The sequence below is a fragment of the Myotis myotis genome, unplaced genomic scaffold (genome assembly GCF_014108235.1).
Source record: "Myotis myotis isolate mMyoMyo1 unplaced genomic scaffold, mMyoMyo1.p scaffold_m19_p_1, whole genome shotgun sequence".
Classification (NCBI taxonomy): domain Eukaryota; kingdom Metazoa; phylum Chordata; class Mammalia; order Chiroptera; family Vespertilionidae; genus Myotis; species Myotis myotis.
This window is the reverse complement of record NW_023416313.1, coordinates 43,127,649-43,149,673: the sequence shown is the minus strand read 5'-3', so window position 1 is coordinate 43,149,673 and position 22,025 is coordinate 43,127,649. Positions and strand designations below refer to the sequence as shown.

The 22,025-nt window shown below is 40.1% G+C and overlaps 1 protein-coding gene across 4 annotated transcripts in view; it reads left to right on the top strand.

The window, feature by feature from the left end:
• The window catches only part of LOC118669332 (transmembrane protease serine 11F), an 83,826-nt gene extending 78,665 nt beyond the window's left edge, over positions 1 to 5,161 (top strand). For all 4 annotated transcript variants that reach the window (XM_036335481.1, XM_036335491.1, XM_036335475.1 and 1 more), the window contains one exon: positions 2,535 to 5,161. In XM_036335481.1, the coding sequence (XP_036191374.1) occupies positions 2,535 to 2,693 (159 nt within the window). In that variant the 3' untranslated portion in view covers positions 2,694 to 5,161. The remainder of the gene's footprint in view (positions 1 to 2,534) is intronic.
• Positions 5,162 to 22,025: the final 16,864 nt, after the last annotated feature.

Below are 22,025 nucleotides of genomic sequence, written 5' to 3'. Positions count from 1 at the left end.
CTGGTGCACAAATTTGTGCACCAGTGGGGTCCCTCGACCTGGCCTGTGGGAAGGGGTTGAAACCGGCTCTCCAACATCCCCCAAGGGGTCAAGAATTGCGAGAGGGCACAGGCCAGGCTGAGGGACCCCAATGGTGCACAATCAGAGCCAGAGAGGGATGTGGGAGGTTGGTCAGCTGGGGAAGGACTGTGGGAAGGCTCCAGGGTGTGTCCGGCTCATCTTGCTCAGTCCAAATCGGCCAGAACCCAGCAGCAAGCTAACCTACTAGTCTGCCTCCTGGTGGTCAGTGCATGTCAAAGCAACCGGTCGACCAGTCGACTGTCTACCCCCGGTGGTCAGTGCATGTCATAGTGAGTAGTTGAGCGGCCTTAGCATATCATTAGCATATTATGCTTTGATTGGTTGAACAGCCAACTGGATGACTGGACACTTAGCATTTTAGGCTTTTATTATATAGGACTAGGGGCCCAGTGCACGAATTTGTGCACCTTGAAAACAACTGTGGGCCGCTAGGCTGCGGTGGGCACAGGGGTGGGTCTTGGCCCATCCTCTGAGTCCCCGCCTGGCCCCTCCTGCTACAGTCCCCTGGACTCCTGTCTGCCTGCAGCCCTGTTCCCGCCGCCACCGCTCCCATGTGCTGACAGCGCCAGCCCCATTTGCACCTGCTGACGGTGCAGAGTGATTGGGACCAGTGCTGGGCACTGGCAGCAGGTGCGAGCAGGGCCAGTGTTGGCAGCAGGTGTGAGCACTTGGTGGGACTGCGGCATGCGAGAGCAAAGAATTTTCAGTAACCACTAGAGGCTCACCCTGATGACAGCAACTGGCGCCCTGTCTTGGTCTAGTGCCCCCACTCACCTGCTCCACCATCCCACCATGGCTGATGCCTGCCATGTTCCACGCGTGCCCCCTGGTGGTCAGCACACGTCATAGCTACCAGTTGTTCAGTTGTTCTGCCATTTGGTCTATTTGCATATTAGGGTTTTATATATATAGATAGATCCCTTTATTCTGAACTGATGATTTTGTTTCCCAATTTTCAAAGAAAATAATAATCTTAAGAGGGGACTTTTTCCATCTTCCCAGCACCAGACATACAGACCTGCCTTCATCTGGACCCATTTTATCCACCTTTAGTTTAGGCCACAACAGAGGAGCTACCTCTTCTCTAAGCCTGATTACTTCTCTGCTCAGGCTTCCCTTCTTATTGGCATTTTGAAAAAGTTTTCAGTAGCTATTATGTCCTCTCATTCCTTTCATAGTCCACATTTCTTTTGTAACCAGATCCTTCCCCATTCAGTTCTCTCAAGTTAGGAAAAAAACAAACAACTCTTTCTTGGCCCACAATGTACCCTGTCTTCCCTTTACCATCAAATATTTGGGAAACTGTCTATATGCATTGTCTAATTTCTCAAACCATTTCTATATGGTTTCTGTTCTATCATTTCATGAAAAAATAGCTCTTCTTGAGATTTTCAATGACGCACCAAACACCTCCAACAAATGATTTTTAGTCTTTTTTTCTCTTAAACCTTTCAACAGCATTTAACAATGCTAACCAATCCCTCTTTCCTGACATATTGTCTTCCTTTGGCTTGTAATGATTTTCATCCTACATCTCTGTCTGCTCCTTCTCTGTATCTTTTTCAGGATCATTCTTTTAATCCCAGACATTAAATTTTGGTCTATTTCATACCTGATCCTCTTTTTACCCTGTACTTTCTCTATAGAAGATCTATTTATCTTTCCACCATAGCTTCATTATCATCTTTTTACTTTTAGGTCCCCAACTTCCCCTTTGATCTCCAGACTTATATATTTCCTCAACCTCCACTTTTATCTCCAGACTTACACAAGGGTGGGCAAAAAAAAGTAGGTTTATAGTTGTGAGTACATGAAAGAGTCTATTCTTGTATTATTATTTATTATATTATTTATTTATATTATTTGTCTTATTATTCTTATTGTTATTATTTATATCCTTATGATTTATCTTTTAGGTAATGATGGCTGGTAATTTAACCAATGACCAATGAAAGTGGATACTTAAATATAGTACCTACTTTTGCCCAACCCTGTAGATTCTACTCCACATGGATATTTCAAAGGCATCTCATTTAAAATGTTGCACCTGATTCTGCTCTAATTCCCCTCTCCATCTGATCTTCCCCTATGCTTTGTACTTCTATGAATGGTACCTCCTTTCATTCTGTGAAACAAGCCATTCCAACTTGCCTTATCCCTTATCTATGCACAAATACTAACCTCTTATTAAATATTTTATGCACATGCTTACTAAACCATGCATAAAATATCGAATCAAACTAGCAAAAAAAAAAAAATCCAAGGATGCTGAACCAGAAATAATGTATCCACTCCATATGAATGTTAGTCTTTCTAGAAAAAAATGCATTTGAAATTTTAGCCTTTTCTTTGTACCAATTTCTTTTTATTTCCATGTGGAAAAGAGACGATTGCAATTACCTTCCTACTCAATAAGAGTTAACAATTTTAAATATGTTTTTGTTTTTCTCCAGGGTGATTCTGGTGGACCTCTGGTTTATGATAATCATGACATCTGGTACCTTATTGGTATAGTAAGTTGGGGACAATCATGTGCTCTTCCCAAAAAACCTGGGGTCTACACGAGAGTGACTCAGTATCGAAACTGGATTGCCTCAAAGACTGGTATCTAGTGTGAACTGTCCATGAATTATATCCATGGCACACAAAGCTGAAACTCCTGCATATTGTATATTATTTATATTCATGTGGTTTGGATCAGTGCTTTTGCTGGAGGTCTCAGACCAATCCTTTGTGATTGAACTCTCAACTCTAAGGGAAGAAGACACAGCAAATGACAGGTAGCACTGACTCCTTGCTCACAAGGAAAACTGTGTTACTTATTAACAAGATGAATACTTATAAATGGTTTTCCTCAATGGAAGATGAGGACCATCATTTTCCACCGGATTTGAAGAGCTTCCAGGGCTGCCAAAAATCTTACTTCATATAACATATGGAGCACTTAGGATTCTTCTAGCAAAACAAGTCAAACAACAGTCTTCCCTGAGGACTCAGGACTTCAATATTCTGGCACTGATGATTGGACACTCAATGGCTGGAATGGAGAAGCAGGATTTGCAATAGAACTTGAACTCTAATCTGCGTTTATAAATTACAATAGAGAATTATTATTAACCACAAGAGTTGTCATTTTAAAAATGTTAAAAGGTATCTGAACTTGCTGTTAACATTATTTTAAACACAAGAGCACTAGCTTCAGGATGCATATTGTATTGTTAATAAGCAATTCTGATTTATTTTTTAACAGCATCATCAGTTAGTATTAGTCCAGAAAGGAGAATAAAATAGACTCTTGGGAATGTTTTCCCATCAATACAGGGAGATAAAAAGAATTGATGCAACCTAGACTAGCAGAGTTGGTTTCAAATTATTTGTAACAGGACAAACACTCCAGATTTTTTATGGAATGAACTATCCACTTATTTATTTAGAAGTATCTACATTACTGTATTGTAACTGGTGCCCTTGTAAATCTTCAGCCATCTGACAGGTCATATGTCTATCAGAATGTCAGGTTGAGAGAGCTTACTTGTTCAAAGCACTTAGGACAGTGCCTGGTGTATATCATGCACTATAAAAATGTTTGCTATAATGGAAAGGAATGCTTCTGTGAATTTTAAGATAAATTAACCTAAGTTGTCAAATGAGTGAATGACTTTGAGGCTTAAATCAGCCCAAAATCTAATGGGGGAGAGCACAGTCTTTGGAATTAGGCTGCCTGAGCTTGAATATTGGCTGTGCCTCATATGAGCTGTTGGTCATTACACAGGTTTCTTAATGTCACTGTGCATTAGTGCTCTCATTTTTATGGTGGGAGTAAAAATGGTGCCTACTCATATGATTGTTATGAGAATTAAATGAACTAATATGAGTAAAGAAAGCTCTTGGAACAGTATCTGCACACAGTAGGCCAATAATATGGACTGCTATGAATTAGTGTGCTTTGGACTCAATAAAATAATATACTTTTAAAAAACTGTCCCTTGCTTCTTTAAAGTCATGTAATCAATTTCAGAATACTTCAAATTACATTGTAAAAAATTAGGTGCTGCTAGATTTTCAAAACCACTCTTTATATCTACTAATATATACAAACAGACATCGTTCAAAATATAGGATGCCTAGCCACCTGGCTTCAGGGTTGTGACTACAGTGATGCAGCTGTATTCATTTTCAGGCCTCGATGCAAGACCTCAAGTGCTAGATGTGCTGCTCTGATTTATCAGGGGAAAATTTAGCCTCTCTGTTTCTTTAGTGACTGAAAGTTTTGTTAATTTATGTGTATGTGTTTATATGTAATATATGTAAACAAGATGTATCTAACTGAAAAAAATCTCCTAGTTATTTACACCTCGATATGAAGATATATCATGAACAGTAAAGGATCATGCACACACGCTTTCTTTTTAAAAAGAAACTGACACCAAATTTCTGAGTTGATGACTACTAATAACTAAATATCAATAGAAAAAGCAAAGTGAAAACTTAAATCTTTACACTTCTATCTATATGCAGAGAAACACCCAAAGCTTCCTGGAGAATACTTAGCATATTCAAGATGTGCTTGATTGACGATAGACCTTTTTTTATATTAATGTTAAACACAGCCGTTGGTAGAAACAGGAAAACAAATCTGTCTACAAAAAAAAAAAATATTTTCTACTATGTAAGTTCTATTACAATGGATATGTGCTTTTGTGTAACTATATTTATATTTCAGAAGACTGTGATAACTTTTTGTATATGTGTCTGTGAAACTATATATACTGATTTAAATAATTCTATATTCAATTCAATTCAATGACATTTTGACACAAATGAGAGGAATAAATCCAAAAGTCCATAAACAAATTTAAGAAATGGAAAAGTGGATTTTAAAGCAGAATTTATATGTACTATTTCTAGTTTGATTAAGTCTGACCTATTGTATGGTGTTATAGTAATTACGCAATAATAGCTTTTCCTCAGGTTGTCCATCTACCGAATGGGACATAATTAAGCTAGCTACCTCTTGGCATTATTGTGAGCTTTCCTGTTGGATAATAAAGTTGAAAAGTCAAAGAATGTTTTAAACTTGTTCAAAAAAGTGCAAAATATCTTATTGTAAACATATCAGTACAGATGCGGCTGCAAATGCTTTAAGATTGTAAAGAAGTTTTTTTTTTTTTTATTACAGTGTTAGCATTTTTATTTATCAATACTCTTGCTTTGTGAGTTTTGCAAATATATTGTGGTTAAAAACACAAAAACCTGGGCTTTGCCTCTTATGCTGTGAATGCTCTAATAATATTCACATAATTTTAATAGAAAAAAAAGCTTTTAATTTGTCTGACTCCTTTTTTTAAAAGACAGGTCAAATTCATTAGGCAGACAGTAAACACTACAGCACGTAATCTCTGTGGGATCTTGATGGAATTTTGGGTGCCATGAGAAAGAACTAAAGGTTAATTTTTAATGCTAGATAGAACAAGATTGAACCAAAATTTTTACAAATGCTTAATCATATTGTCTCAGTGAAATCTTCATGATTCAACAATAAGAACAAAAACATATTAACAGGAATCTACCCTTTTGAGAATAAAGTTGTTGTTTTGTTAGTATATTTATTTGACAGAGAGGAAATGTGTGGGAGGCATTCCTTCATGCAACCATGGAAATGGAAAATAAACTTGTTACAAATTATTGAAACTAAAGTTGACATAATTACATATATAAAATTATGTATTTCTTTATCTGAGATTACCTTACATTTTTTCAATAACTATGTGTTTTATATAACCATAATTTTTAATGACTACCTTTGACTCGATACATCAAATAGTTATGCTACATAGACTGTGACCAGAACACTAGGCTAACCTGATATAAACTAAATTTTATACCAGGGTCATAAACCATAAAGTATGTCATCATCCCTTCCATGCTCCATGAACCTTCTAGGAACTCACCAAATGAAAAGCCCCTGTTATCGCCTATACTTTCCTGAACTTTACTTCTTTCCCACAGTGACTATGGTTTCTTCTCCTTCTCCTCATACTGCTTTTTGTCTTCCCTGTAGGTTTAACATCTCTCTACTACCTCTTTCTCAGCTGGTTCCACTGAATCCTCCTTGCTTTTTTAAATTAAAATGTTCCTATGCCCCCAATCTCTTCACAGAATGCTCCCTCCCCATCTTACTAAAGTCTGGATATCCAGATCTAAAGCACACCTTCATTGTAGCCCTCTCAAGCGATTGCTCTTTCTCCGGGATTCTAATATTGAGTCAGAATTCTTCTAATTCTTAAATAAAAGCTTCCAAATATGTTTGTAGTCTCCCAACAATTACTGTTGCACACTAGTATAAGATATATACTGTTTTAGTACAAAGGCTCATGCCTGTAGCTATACTACACATTGCCCCTCCCAGTTACTGTCAATCTCTTGATCACTCCCCACATTTATTGAGGTACTAGTCACTTGCTCAAAATAGACCTCTCTACCTAACTTTATCTTCATTGTGGTCAATTTCAACATCTAAGTGGATGAATCACACCTAGCTTCAATTCTTTGACCTCATAAATCCCAATGACTTAAACTTCTATTCCACTCCCAACATCTCCAGTCTGGACTGTTGAAAGAATCTCAAAATTATCTTCCTTCTACTAATCTTGATGCCCTCTAGTCCATTCTCCTGAACTTGTTTCAAATAACTCTAATTTACCCACCTCTTACAGAAGAGATACTTAATCTAGAGTCCAACAGGAAAAAGTACATCTTTATTTTCACTAACTTTTGAAAGAAATCTACTATTTTATGAAATTATAAAATAGGCAGAAAAAAATACTGTAACATAAGCTGTATTACTGATTTTGTGATCAAGAGAAATCATAGATATTTTTATTTTATTTAAAAGTTACATATGTATAAAATATATTTATGCTCACCACAACTTTGAAATTATGTTATTAGGTTCATTGCTATATGATGTTATCTAATGTTAATAGAGAATCATACTTATTACTAAACCATAAATTTAAAAAATATTTTTATACCTATATTGTGATATGTTGATTTCTGTATATTTCTACATATTCTATTTTATGAATTAAAAAACATTATTATAGAAGGCTCCTGTAGTCTTCACCAGATAGCCACAGATGGCCATGATCATGACACATAGGCACACACACACATACACAAATCAAGAGTCTTTGACCTTTAGGGTAAAGACAAAAACCTATTTTCTTGATTCTAAAGAGTGAGAGGGTGTACTCTTATTGGCTTGAAAATGAAGGGAACCATGTGTCAAGGAATGCAGGTAGCCTTTGGAAGCCAAGGTCAGCTCAGGCTGACAGCAACAAAGAAACAGGAACCTTAGTCTTTCTGCAATAGCCTGAATGAGTTGGGAAGTGATTCCTCACCACAGCCTCCAGATAGGAACCCAGATGTCCACACCTTGCTCTTAGCTTTTGAGACACTGAACAGAGAACAAAGATGAGCTCACCCAGATTTCTGACCTACAAAGTAAAAACAGATAATAAACAGCTGTTGTTTTAAGTGGCTAGGTTTGTCATAATTTGTTATACATGAAAAGATAATTGACAAAGGCATATCATTTTTATTTATTAGCCAATTTGAACATTTTTTATATGTTCATTTATTTTATTTTTTTATTTTTTTAATATATTTTTTATTGATTAAGATATTACATATGTGTCCTTGTCCCCACGTTACCCTCTACCCCCCAACCCCCCCACCCCCGCTCATGCCCTCACCCCCCCGTTGTCCATGTCCATTGATTAGGCCTATATGCTTGCATATAAGTCCTTTGGTTGATCTTTCCCCCTTACCCCCACCCTCCCCTACCTTCCCTCCAAGTCCCGACAGTCCAATCAATGCCTCTCCTTCTCTGGATCAGTCCTTGTTCATCAGCTTATGTTGTTCATTATATTCCACAAACGAGTGAGATCATGTGGTATTTATCCGCTCTCCAGTTCCATCCATGCTGTGGCAAATGGTAAGAGTTCCTTTTTCTTCTTCCTCTTCTTAAAGAATACCTTTCAGCATTTCATATAATGCTGGTTTGGTGGTGATGAACTCCTTTAGCTTTTTCTTATCCGTGAAGCTCTTTATCTGACCTTCTATTCTGAATGATAGCTTTGCTGGATAAAGTAATCTTGGTTGCAGGTTCTTGCTATTCATCACTTTGAATATTTCTTGCCATTCCCTTCTGGCCTGCATGGTTTCTGTTGAGAAATCAGCTGACAGTCATATGGGTACACCCTTGTAGGTAACTGACTGTCTTTCTCTTGCTGCTTTTAAGATTCTCTCTTTATCTTTTGCTCTTGGCATTTTAATTATGATGTGTCTTGGTGTGGTCCTCCTTGGATTCCTTTTGTTTGGGGTTCTCTGCGCTTCCTGGACTTGTAAGTCCATTTCTTTCACCAGGTAGGGGAAGTTTTCTGTCATTATTTCTTCAAAAAGGTTTTCAATATCTTGCCCTCTCTCTCCTTCTGGTACCCCTATAATTCTGATGTTGGTACGCTTGAAGTTGTCCCAGAGGTTCCTTACACTATCTTCATATTTTTGGAATCTCTTTTCTTTTTTCTTTTTCGGTTGGGTATTTTTTGTTTCTTTGTATTTCAAATCTTTGACTTGATTCTTGGGATCCTCTTGTCTGCTGCTGGATCTCTGTAAATTATTCTTTATTTCAGTCAGTGTATGCTTAATTTCTAGTTGGTCCTTTTTCATGTCCTCCATGGTCTCACTATACTTATTGAGGGATTCATTAAATTTATCGGCGGTTTCCATAAAATTCTTGAAAAACCTTATAAACGTGGCCTTGAACTCTATATCCAATCGTTTGCTTTCCTCCATTTCTGCCATTTGTGACCTGTTTCTTTGTCTCCGCATTTTGGCAGCTTCCCTGTGTTGATAGAGTGGCCCTGTGCGCCAGGTGTCCTGTAGGGCCCAGTAGCTCAGCCTCCCCAGTTACCTGGGGTGGACACTCTTGGTGCACTCTTGGTGCCTTGGTTGTTGTAGAATCACTGGGAGGAATTGACCTCCAGGCCAATTGGCTGTGAGAATCAGCTGTGTCTAAAGTGGGAGAACTTCTGTGCTGAAGACACCCTTCTGGGGCAAGACTTGCTTCAGTGGGGCTTTGGTGCTCACTGAGTCTGCTCCCTGAGTGTGTCCCTTATGGATCTGAGGAGTTGCAGTCTGGATGGACCCCCTCTGACCACTGGGTACAGTGGCTCCTGGATCTAAGGAGGTGCTAATTCAGCCTCTGCCTGAGGCCACACAGCAGGAGCCACGAAGAGGCTCAGCTGTGAAGCAATGCAAGCTGCTGCGGGGCCTTGGGCCTTCTCTTGGAAGTTCCGGGTCTGCCTGGTTCGGCTGCAGTTAGGTACATTCACATGCAAAAGCCTCTGCCGCAGCCTGGGTGGGGCGGGGTCTCAGGGAGTCAAAGGGCGGGGAAAGCAGCTATGGCCGATTCTCCGCCCGGAGTCGCGTGTCTCAGTGTCCCGGTAACGGCTGCAAGCACCTCTGAGGGAAAGACGCCCTCAAGTTCGCCCGCTGCCGGACAGACCAGCCTCTCCCCGTATGAGACCTGGGTCCCCAGAGACTTCCCGGAACCGGAGTTCAGAGCAGTCAGGAGTTTGTGACTCAAAAAGACAGCCGCGTCCTCAGGCGCCACCCCCTTTCCTCGCGCGCGCGCAAGCCGCCGTACCTCTGCACTTCACCTCCGCAGCGCCTCTGGCTCTCAGCGTGCTTTTCTTTCCTTCTAGTTGTAGAATTTACACTCAGCCAGCCTTCCTGTTGTTCTGGATGATGTTTGCTCAGTCCTTTGCGGTAATTTTCAATTGTTGTGTGAGGCGACAATTTCCCGGTGTTTACCTATGCCGCCATCTTAGTTGCTTCTCCCATATGTTCATTTATTAATTGTAATTATATGTTCCTGTTTTGGCAAAAAAACCTTTTTTTTTTTTACAAAACAGAAGAGGGACTCAATATGAATATGTATGTTGATGGTCAAATCCACTGAAAGAAAGTCAAGTATTGAATGCAAAGTGTTTGCAGAGGTACTGGTATGTGCATTTAGTAAAAGACATCACAGTTTCTGGCCATCACAGTTTCACTATCTAACATGAGAAATGGGTCTACAAACCTAAAAGTAAGCAAAGCTAAAACTAGATTCCTGCTTGAAGGGAAAGCATGGGTTGTTTAGATAGTGTGAAAGCTGGGAAATTAAAGGGAAACATCCTGGAGGAATTACCTTTAGAATCGATGTACCCTGTGTAGACAGAGTCTGATGGAGTGACTTGAATCTCACACTGAGGTGGACTTGGAATTGAGAACCGCGCTATAAAGAAGAGAAATGATATTTTAGGCATGTGGGCAGACACAATGGGAAGAAAAGGATTGGATTAACAGAAAACTCAAGCTCGGAGAAGGTAGACATGACTACAAAGGAGGACACATGAAGAGGAGATAATCAGCAGTAAAGCCCTTTACAATGGCAGCTGGCACAAATATATTTTAATTTTCCCTCCTTCGAGCCAGATTCCCCTTTAGAGTAGATGCAAATGAATTACTGAGCCAGACATGATGAGTACATGTATCATTGCACTAAGAAAGGCAAGTCGAGGGTGTCAAACGCTTTAGAAAAGTCCTAATGTTGCCTCTGAAAGAGATGAATGGCAGGGCCTGAAGACCAGGCTTGTCCTGACTCAGACGGAGTGCCACCTCTGGAAAGCCAAGCACAAAACCATGCAAGGTATTCAAGGGTGTTGCTTCGGTTTTGAATATGGTACTGTTTCTCCACTTAATTAGCCAGAACCAGGAAATTTTTCCTGCAGTAAAGACAAGCGATTCTTCACCTCAAACCATAGTATTGGTTAAAGTTTACCCATCCCAACTTGTCAAACTTGTTTATTTTAAATCCTGAAGCTTTCTTTCTTTAGTCAGCGTACAGGTCTGAAAGAATGCCAGGATGCTATTCATTTGACGAGAAATCACAAAGCAGCACGGAGGTGGAGGAGTGTGCATTCTCAACAGTGTATGATGTATCAGTAAGTTTAACTTTATTTCATGTTTAAAAAGATTCATTTCAGATAGTGGTTTCCAGTTCAGGCAATTATTCTGAATTGGAAATTTAAAGGTTTTTTTTTTTTTTTTCTTTCCCTACTGTTGTTGGAGAAAATAATAATAGTAATGCTAATACTATTTATTTTAGGAAACCATGCTAACAATTTAATATTTAGGATTTAAAAGGTTTAATGGGTTGGATTTTAATTGCAAAGTTTAATGTAAATATAAGAGCATCACAGAGAGGGAGGAAAAACAGAGAGCCTAAGGTACAATACTATAAATTTGGAGCAGTGGAAGGATTGGGCATGGAAGGAAGTGTCTTCTCACTCTCAGTTCAGAGTTTAGAATATATAATAGTATTTTTAATCTTCCCAAATTATGCATTTAATTGGTACACTGAAAATAGAAATACACAAATTGTGTAAGAAGTATTGTATTTTAACCCCTATTTTGAAATTAATAAATACAAGTAAAATTCCAAAAAAATAAATACAAAATATAATGTCCTTTGAGACATTCCTTTTCTCTTAAAATAAAAATTTAAAAAACAATAGAAGAACAATTGGTACATCAGAATGCAAAAGTGAGAAGCAAATAAGTTATCATAAAAATTTTGTACTTTAGTAGACTTGGATGTCTATAGAAATGAAGGTGACATAAAGGTAGAGAAATAGAAAAGTAGCCTGAAATAAAAATCTGGGGAAAACAGAAGACCTACATCTGGGAATAGTCCAAGAAACCATTTAGGTCTCTTCATTCCTATTACTTTCTATTTTCAAGATTTTCAAAATTGTCCTCTCCAGGTCTGAAATCCGTAAAAAGTCTACAGTTCCATTCCATAACAAGATAAATCAGGATGACTACTTTATAATTTTTTTCTCTGGTTTTCCATGGCTTTGTAGCTTAGAGGGATAGTAAGGGGTGAGAGTGGAGGGATGGGTGGGGAGATGCTGTTGAAAAACAATCCCTACTTTTCCTATTGATAATTGATGTCTGAGGTAATTAAGTCAGAGGGTTTTCTCTATTTGAAGCACACAAATGAAACTTTATTAGTTTTTGTCACCTGGAGGTAATGTGAAGAAAATATATTTTATTCTTTTTGTACATGCCAGTATCTAGTAGAATGCTTGGCAAAAGCATATTAGTTGAACCATTTAATTGTTCTTCAAATGTATTTGGTACTAACTAATTTCCAGCTAACAACTCATCCATTTGATTTAACTGGATTTCATGTCATCTTTAAAGCCTTTTTTTTTTTTTACACTGAAGTAGTTTGTTTACTTTTCTAGTAAGCCACTCTGTATTTAGATATCATAATATAAACAGGTATAACATTAAGTCCTTGTTTTCTTTCCAAAAAATGATTGCTTGGAGATTTCTTGGATTATTTCATTCCTTCAGTGAGATTCTGGATAATTTTAAATTTCTCTTTACCTCACACAAAAATATTAGTCTTTTTTATTGAGATAGAATTGATGCATATATTACATTAGTTTCAGGTGTACAGCATAATGCTTCAGTATTTGTATATATTGTGAAGTGATCACCACAGAAAGTCTAGTTAACATCTGTCACCAAACTTATAACAAATTCTTTTTCTTGTGATAGGAACTATTCTCTTAGCAATTTTCAAATGTACATTTAGTAACTATAGTCACCATGCTGTACATTATATCTCCATGATATTTATTTTATAACTAGGGGCCCAGTTCATGAATTCATGCCCCTTGAAAGGAACTGTGGGCCACCAGGCTGTGATGGGCACAGGGGGAAGGTCTCGGCCCATCCTCTGCACCCTCACCTGGCCCCTCTCACTGTGGCCCCCGGTCCCCTCTCTGCTGGCAGCCCTGCTCCCATCACCTCCACTCCCATGCGCTGATGGCACCGGCCCCACTTGCACCCACTGACAGCATGGAGCGATTGGGACCGGTGCCAGCAGCGGGTGTGAGTGGGGCCAGTGCCACCAGCAGGTGTGAACAGCAGCTGCTACCCCAATCACACCTCAGGAGCATGGGGAGGTGGAAAAGCCCTCAGAGGCAATCAGGACCAGAGCCAGGTGTTGACAGTGGGTGCTAGTGGTGGCCAGTGTTGGCAGTGGGTGTGAGAGGTGGCTGCTGGCCCTGATTGTCCCTCAGGAGCAGGGGAAGGTGGAGAAGCCCTGAGGGGCGATCAGGGCCGGCAGCCACCGCTCACTCCCGCTGATGGCACTGAGTGATCAGGGCCGGTGCCAGGCGCCGACAGCAGGTGCAAGCGGTGGCACCGGCACTGGCAGTGTGTGTGAGTGGCAGCACCAGCACCAGCAGTAGGTGTGAGCGGGCCTCGCGCCAGCAGCAGGTATGAGCACTGGGTAGGACCACGGTGCCAGAGAACAAAGAATTTTCGGTAACCACCAGAGGCTTGCCCCGCCTTGGTCTGAAGCCCCCACTCACCTGCTCCACCATCCTGCTGCAGCCAATGCCCACATGGTCTGTGCTCTGCCCCCTGCTGTCAATGCCCGCCATGTTCCACATGCGCCCCCTTGTGGTCAGTGCACATCATAGCGACTGGTTGTTCGGTTATTCCACCGTTTGGTCTATTTGCATATTAGGGCTATATATATATATATATATATATATATATATATATAGACTAGAGGCCCAGCATGGGTAGGGTCCCTAGGCCTAGACTCCTGCAATCAGGGCTATCTTCTGCCCGTTCGCCAGTCCCCAGGTCGAAAACTGCCTCTGCTGCCGGGCTGTCAGGCCGTTGGGATTACCAGCTCATCCCTGGCTGCTCGGCTGCTCGGCTGCTTGGGGGCTCAGGCCTGCAGAAAAGCATGCGCCTGCGACTTCACCTCCATGCATGTGCACCGGGCTGCCGCTGATGGAACACACTGCCAGCTCAGGGCTGCTCACACAGTTGCCGCTGCCGCTGCCACTGGTGCTATGGTTTGAGGCGCTGACGGAAGCTACGGGGTGTGCCCATGACCTATCCACCCCGGCGTGAGCGGCCCCAAGAGGGCAGCGCGTTCCATCAGCAGCCGGCCCGGCTCACAGGCATGGAGGTGAAGTTGGTGGCACCTGCTTTCCCACGGGCCTGAGCCCCTGAGCAGCTGGGGATGAGCTGGTGATCCCAACGGCCTAACAGCCAGCCACCCCAATTCCCCCGTTCACCATTGCTGATCCATCTGACCAGTCATTTGGTCATCCTGGTTGTCACAGACACTGGCTTTTTATATATATAGATTGGAAGTTATTACCTTTCTACCACCTTCATTCTTTTTGCCCAACTACCCACCCCAGCTCTGGCACCACGTAGAGTCTTTTTCATATAGTAACACCCATTAGTGAATTTTAAGCTGTTTCCCACATTGTTAAAACAAGTTTGAGATGTATAACAAAAGGACTATGTCAAGTGAAAAAATAAAGAAAAAATAAAATAAATATTCAATTATAATAAAATAAATCATTAGGGTCTAATGATTTTTATTTGTAAACCAAACTTGTCATTTAAATGACAGGCCATACTCATTTTCTGTAATAGAGCCTTGGGCTCTAGGAGTTCAGCACTGACAATGTAGGACTAGATACAAAAAAATACAGATGGCCCTTAAAAAGAGTATCTCTGAAATAGCATAATTCCAAGTTTAAAAATTCAATGTAAGCTTTATCAGAACATACACATACATATTATGCATATATGCAAATATACATATATACATATACACATTCATATTCTATCATATATTTTTTAAAAATAAGATTAGCAAGATACAGACATCTGTTTTATATATGGCTAAGTATTTTTACAGGAAAATGTTATGATAGACTATCTTTAATTTAAAACTGTTCTTTTCTATTTTTCAATCTTGATAAATTTATAAACAATACATTAATAATGAACACCCTTCTGGCTAATTTTTAGCACACATTCAAAATTCTAAAATTCTTTCTTTAGGATAAATTGTTTTCTATACTTTCACACTTTCTGGAATACCATCTTACGATTAACAAAATACTCTATATCCTAAACTTCTTCTTTTTCCTGAGTATTCCCTATATACCTAGAAAATGAAAACACATGTTTTTTTTTTCTCACAACATAGCATTTTTACAGCCCTATTATTGAAGATTTAGTCTTTGCCCTTTCACTGCCTAATGCCACTTCAGACCATTACTCTCTATACCTTTGTAAATTGCTTGGTTCTTTTGAGGCTTGAACAATTCTGCTCTCTACCCTCTTTTCTTCCTCACCACTGTCCTATGGACCCATGATTATGCCATGATTTATTAAAGACTGACACTTCTTTCCTATCTCCTTCTGTAATCCAAGTCCTAGGTTTACCCCATGTAGTATTAGTGCCCAGGTAGTTGATCTTCAACATCCTACTCATCTATTTCCTTGATCTTCTCATCTCTATAATTCTCTCCAAATATTACGTTCATGTCCACACCTTAGACTTTGTCATAAGTTGAAATTACTCTCTCTGAATCATAACTTTAGACAACTAACACTATTCTAAACTTCCTTCTCACAGACTCAGTTGCTTTTAATGCATCATGTAAAAAAAAATTAGCTCCACTCTATGAATTCTTCATATCCATCAGTTATCATCCTCATTGAACACGCACACACACACACACACACTCACTCACTCACTCAGCTTTGTTTCTTTTACGATCCTTAATTTCAACATTTTTTTTGAATTTTGTCTTAAACTCCACTAAATTTTCTTATCCCTTATTTCTTTCATCATTCATACCTGATGAAAGAGAATACAGCTGTCTGAACAATGACCACCCTCTGCCCAGACCACTGAAGAATGCTACAGAAAATCTCTCAAATGTGCTGGAAGTGCCAGTTCATTTGAACTCTCAAATCTTACCACTATTCCTACTATATCATCTTAGTTAATATTCCAATTTTTCACAATGATTATTTTCAACTTCTCTAGCCTCCTCAAAGTTCCAAGTTCTCACCATGTGTCCTTTCCTGGTTTCAACTACTTCAAAGAGATAAAATGATTGATCGATTGATCTATTAGATAACAATTCATTCAACTTCTTGACAATGAACCAACAAACCTGCCTATATCCATTCATGCTCTTTGGAGGATTCCTACAGTTTATCCAAGTTTTCCAATCTCTTATGTTGAACTATATGAAAATGGTTCAACTTTTGATCTACACAAATGTCAGTTTCATACTTGCAAACATAATAGTTTAGAATCCACAAACTTTCAAATATGCTCTCAACCCAATTCTCCTCTCAACCCCAGGACCTCTACTGGCTAGTCTACACTATTATAAGTATACTCAAAATTGTTCCATTCACAAGAAAATAAAACCCTCCATTAACTACATATGCCTTGATGACTTGTCTCTCTCTTTCTACCCATAGTCAAACTCATGAAAAAAAATGTTGATATCCACAGTCCCATCTCCTCATTTACAATTTTCCCGCAGATCCACTGACATTTGGTTTATAATTCCACTATTCTGTTTCTTTTCCTCTAATGGTCACCAATGATTCACTATTGCTTAATCCAATGGATATTCTACATTTTTATTATATTTGATTTCTCAATAGCATACATCAATTCCTCCTTGAATATCCTTTATTCATTGTTATCATATCACAGTTACTTTCCTTCTTATTTCTTCCTTATTTTCTTAATGAGGTTTCCAGGATTCCTCATTCTTTGTCCACATCCTAAATCTTAGTTTTCTTTAGAGTTCTTCTCTGGGTTTTTCCCTCTTCCTATTACTTCAATAAAAAATTCTGAAGTATCTATCATATTCTAGGTGCTAAAAATACAATTATGCATTTCACACAGAACTTAGCATTTTTAAATGAAAAAGTAAAATTGTTATATTATAATGAATGCATATATAATGGCTTTGTATTTATGCTGATAAATTAACTTTTCCTTTTCATATTTGTAAATATATAACTTACATTTTGCCCTTTGATTTTTGCTTTTCAAAACTAGATCAACAGAAGATTTTATGCTGACTTAGTTTTAGCTCTTTCTTTTATTTAAGTAGTCCAATTTCGTGTTTCCCTTGATGATTTCTGCCTCTATATGTCATTTTTAGGAAATAAATATCTCATTCATAAATATAATAGCAAAGAGTAAATATAAACCACAATAATGTGTAACTGATTTTTCTAATCTCTTAGCTCCAAGAATTTTACAAGCAAAGACGATAAAACAGTGAAAAGTATATAATTTATTTAAATAAGGCAGTTTTATATAAGGAGAGTTCTCCTCATCACGTGGAATGTAAGTAGTGCACTTAATGTTTTTAGTTTCTTGACTAGTATTGACCTAGTACTGCAGGGGATCTTAATCCAGCATCTAGAAGGGGTTCAGGAATCTGAAGAAGGTACTGTGTGTAAATTATTAAAGCGTACAGAGACGAAACATAATTTTGGAAGGCATTTGGGGGGCCAGAGGATCTTGGCTAAATAAACCAAGTTCTCTTGAATCTTTGGACCCTTTGCTTTTTATTAACACAAATTGTCCTAAAGCAAGGTAGATATACATATCAAAGGGCAAGGTTTAGTATACAGAATCAATTGTCAGATTGGGGGAAATTGCCTACGGCCAGCCGTTTGGCCATCAGGAGGCAATAACATATAGATTGAAATGCCCTCAGCTGTCTGGCAGCAAGCAATCATTTATGCATCCTTTTCAGGTTTGGGGAAATGCCCTTAGCCATTTCCAACAGGAAATAACAAATGTGATTCAGCCCTTGCTGAGTCCCCAAGTTCCATCAACCTTTTGATGAAACTTTCTCATTTATGACATGCTGGAATTAGCTTCCGGCATAGTATAATACTTAAATGTCCCTGTAATTATCTTATCTTATAGACTTATAAAAGAGTAGTTTGTAGCCTATAATTACAATTGGCCTATCCATCTATAATAAATCTTGTTTCACAAAATTCACAGCTCAGACTATATTATATTTCACAGTTTATCAGTAATCTAAACATAACTTCCTTCTATATTTTCTTGGTATTGACATATTACTGAGTTAGAATGCAATCATGATCCTTAGGTTTGGTGAATGAACTAGAAAGAGAATTTCAGGCTCATACATAGGGGACATAGTGAGTGAATACTGAGAATATTTCTTATGCCAACCACCTATCTAAATAACAATGAGATGAGCTCCAAGTTATTTCATTTCAACAACATCAAAAGTGGTACTAATTACTACCAACAAAAAGACTTGTAACTGGGCACATGGTAGAGGAATAAAGGTAGCAAGATCACTGGTAAGGGGTTAAAAAAGAACAATGAGCAGTAACAAATATAATTCAATTTAAATTGAATGAAGGTTAAGCACAGGTGTAATCAATGCACTGTAGCACCATTACCTAAAACAGTAGTTCTCAACCTTGGCTGGGAATCTTTTTAAAATCCTGATTTCTGGGCCTCATCCTCCGGAAATTCTGTTTCTTTATTACTAATGTTGTGGCCCCACTCCATAACAAAGAAACAGAATTTCTGGAGGATGGGGCCCAGAAATCAGGATTTTAAAAAGATTCCCAGGTGATTCTAATGTGCAGCCAAGGTTGAGAACCACTGACCTAAAAGGTCAGTACTTGTGCTGCTGGTGATATATGAGATAACTTTAGGTAGGATTTATTTTAATGTTTATACAAGAAAATAACGCTACTATATCAAACTTAGTATTTGGTGAATGTTCTTGCTTAGGGATTGGCTATATCAAAAGTGATTCTATTTTACAAATTTAAGGAAATTGATTTAGAGGTATTAGTGCTTATCACAAAATTATGACGATTGCAACTGAAATTTGGAAAACACTATAATAACTCATTGAAAGAACAATTAATTTTAAGCAGGATAGAAAATGAACATTTTAAATAGAGCATTTGGATGAGACCTTATAATATAGTATAACTAGAGGCCCGGTGCACGAAATTCATGCACTGGGGGGTGGGGGTTCCCTCAGCCCAGCCTGCCTCTCTCACAGTCCGGGAGCCCTCAGTGGATGTCCTACTGATGGCCACAGTCTGGCACCAGAGGCTCAGAGCAGGCTTCCCGTGTGTGTGTGTGTGTGTGTGTGTGTGTGTGTGTGTCTATGTGTCTGCTGGGGCCTGCCCCCAGCTGCACCATGTAGGCTCGGAGCAGTTGCCATGTGTGTGTGTGTGTGTGTGTGTGTGTGTGTGTGTGTGTGTCCACTGGGGGCCTGCCCCCAGCCGCATCGGAAGCTTGGAGCAGGCACCCCGTGGGTGTGTGTGTGTGGGGGGTGTCCCCTTTGGGGGCCTGCCCCTAGCCGCATTGGAGGCTCAGAACAGTTGCCCTGTGAGTGTGTGTGTGTGTGTGTGTGTGTGTGTGAGTGTGTGTCCCCACTGGGGGCCTGCCCCCAGCTGTGTAGGAGGCTCAGAGCAGCCCCCCCTTGTGTGTATGTGTGTGTGTGTGTGTGCGCGCGTGTGTGTGTGCTGGGGTCCTGCCCCCAGCCGCATCGGAGGCTCAGAGCAGGCACCCCGTGTGTGTGGGTGGGTGTGTGTGTGTGGGTGGGTGTGTGTCCCCATTGGGGGCCTGCCCCTAGCTGCATTGGAAGCTCATAGCAGTCGCCCTGTGTGTGTGTGTGTGTGTGTGTGTATCCCCACTGGGGGCCTGCCCCCAGCTGCGTAGGAGGCTCAGAGCAGTCCCCCTTGTGTGTGTGTGTATGTGTGTGTATGTGTGTGTGTGTGTATGTGTGTGTGTCTGCTGGGGTCCTGCCCCCAGCCACATCTTGGAGGCTTGGAGTAGGAGCCCCTCTGTGTTGCTCTCTCAGGCTCCTGGCCTCTACTGCCTGTTGTTCTCTCCCTTGAGCTGTGGCCAGGGTGGGGTGCTGACTGCAGGCTGTGCTTTCCTGCTCACAGATCTCCGCAGAGACCTGGGGGCAGGCCCTGCTGGGTGCTGCCTGCGGTGGGCACTTTCCTGCTGGTGGATTGCCATGGTGATCAGGGAGCAGGCCCTCCTGGGTGCTGCCTAATTGAGGCTGCCTGCAGGCAGAACTTTCCTGTTCTCCAAACGCCACAGTGACCGGGGAGCAGACCCTGATGCGTGCTACCTGTGGGCCTCACTTTCCTGCTCTCTGATCGCCACAGCGACCCAGGAGCAGGCCCTCCTGGGTGCTGCCTGCTAGGGGCTGCCTGCAGGTGGCACTTTCCTGCTCAGGGATCAGGGAGCAGGCCCTGCTGTGTGCTTCCTGTGGGCAGCACTTTCCTGCTTGGGGATCGCCACAGCAACCAGGGAGCAGGCCTTGCTGGGGGCTGCCTGTGAGCTGCACTTTTCTGCTCTCCAATTGCCAGGGTGACCCAGGGGCAGGCCCTCCTGGTTGCTGCCTGCAGGCCGTGCTTTCCTGGTAGTGGATCGCCATGGGGTCCTGGCTGGTGGAGGGGTTTAGGTGGCACACAGGGGTCCCGACTGGAGACGGGGCTTAGGCGGCACGATCCAGCCGCCTAATCCCACTGCCCAGGGCCGCACATGGGGCCTGGATGGCAGCTTGCGCTGGCCCACCCTGTCTGCAGTATGCAAATTAGCCGCCATCTTTGTTGGCAGTTAATTTGTACATCACTCTGATTGGCTGGTGGGTGTAATGAAGGTACGGTCAATTAGCATCTTTGTCTTTTATTAGATAGGATGAATCCCTACTATACATTTTTAGTAGTAGGAAAGTAGGAGAGGGCAATTCTAGACTTGGATTATTAGACTAACAAAACAGAATGCCTTCTTAGTTAATGCAATAGGTGTTTTGTTTTGTTTCTGACCAGGTTGACATTCTCAAGAAAAACGCAAAATTACAAGTCATTAATTAGAAAACAAATGCTTATTTATGGGTTTATAAAGAGGGTAATATATATGCTTCAGTAGGTATAAAATATATCACAAACAAGGCAGGGAGAAATTTTATGAATAATTTTATTTTTAAATTTTATTGTTATTGTTTTTTACAATTACAACAATTAAATATTTTTTTAAATATATTTTATTGATTTTTTACAGAGAGGAAGGGAGAGAGATAGAGAGTTAGAAACATCGATGAGAGAGAAACATCGATCAGCTGCCTCCTGCACATCTCCTACTGGCCCTTGACCGGAATCGAAGCTGGGACCTTTCAGTACGCAGGCCGACGCTCTATCCACTGAGCCAAACCAGTTTCGGCTACAACAATTAAATATTGTTTTGATAGTAACTATATGTATTTTCCAATCCTTTCAAGTTTATACAAATGGAATCTTCTAGAATTATTTTTTTTAAATCTTTATTGTTGAAAATATTACATAGGTCCCCCTTTTATAATTCTTGCAATTCAAACTCAAGTAGTGACTCTCTGGCAAAATACCCAAGCCCTCTCTAAAAACATTTTATTTTATGAAAAATTAATAAATTCAAATTAGTTCAATAATTTTGTTACAAAATAAAGAGCAGTTTAGAACAAACACTGTGAAAGAAGCACTGGGTTTGAGATTAGAACAAACTAACTTTGAATCAATATTCCTCCAGTTAATAGATATGTGTCATTAGCTGATTTTTACCTCTGTACTGAGATAAACACCATGAAAACTACAAAAGATTCCAAATGTAAAAGGTAATCATTGCTAGTGGGCTCAGTGGAGAAGAGAGTTTAGTAAATTAAAGTAGGATTTGGTCATGACCCTTGTGCCAGAGGCACTGTGTAACAAATGACCCGTTGATTTTCTAGGGGTTCATTATATTTCTTTGATTTGAGTCCCTAGTCAGATTCTTAAAAAACAGACCCAAAAGAATGGTTTATTGTGTCCAATTATAAGTGAATTAACTCTCCTCACTAAAGTGTTTTAAGTCTCTCCAAGAGGAATAATCATTTTCTGGCCACCACCTTTTT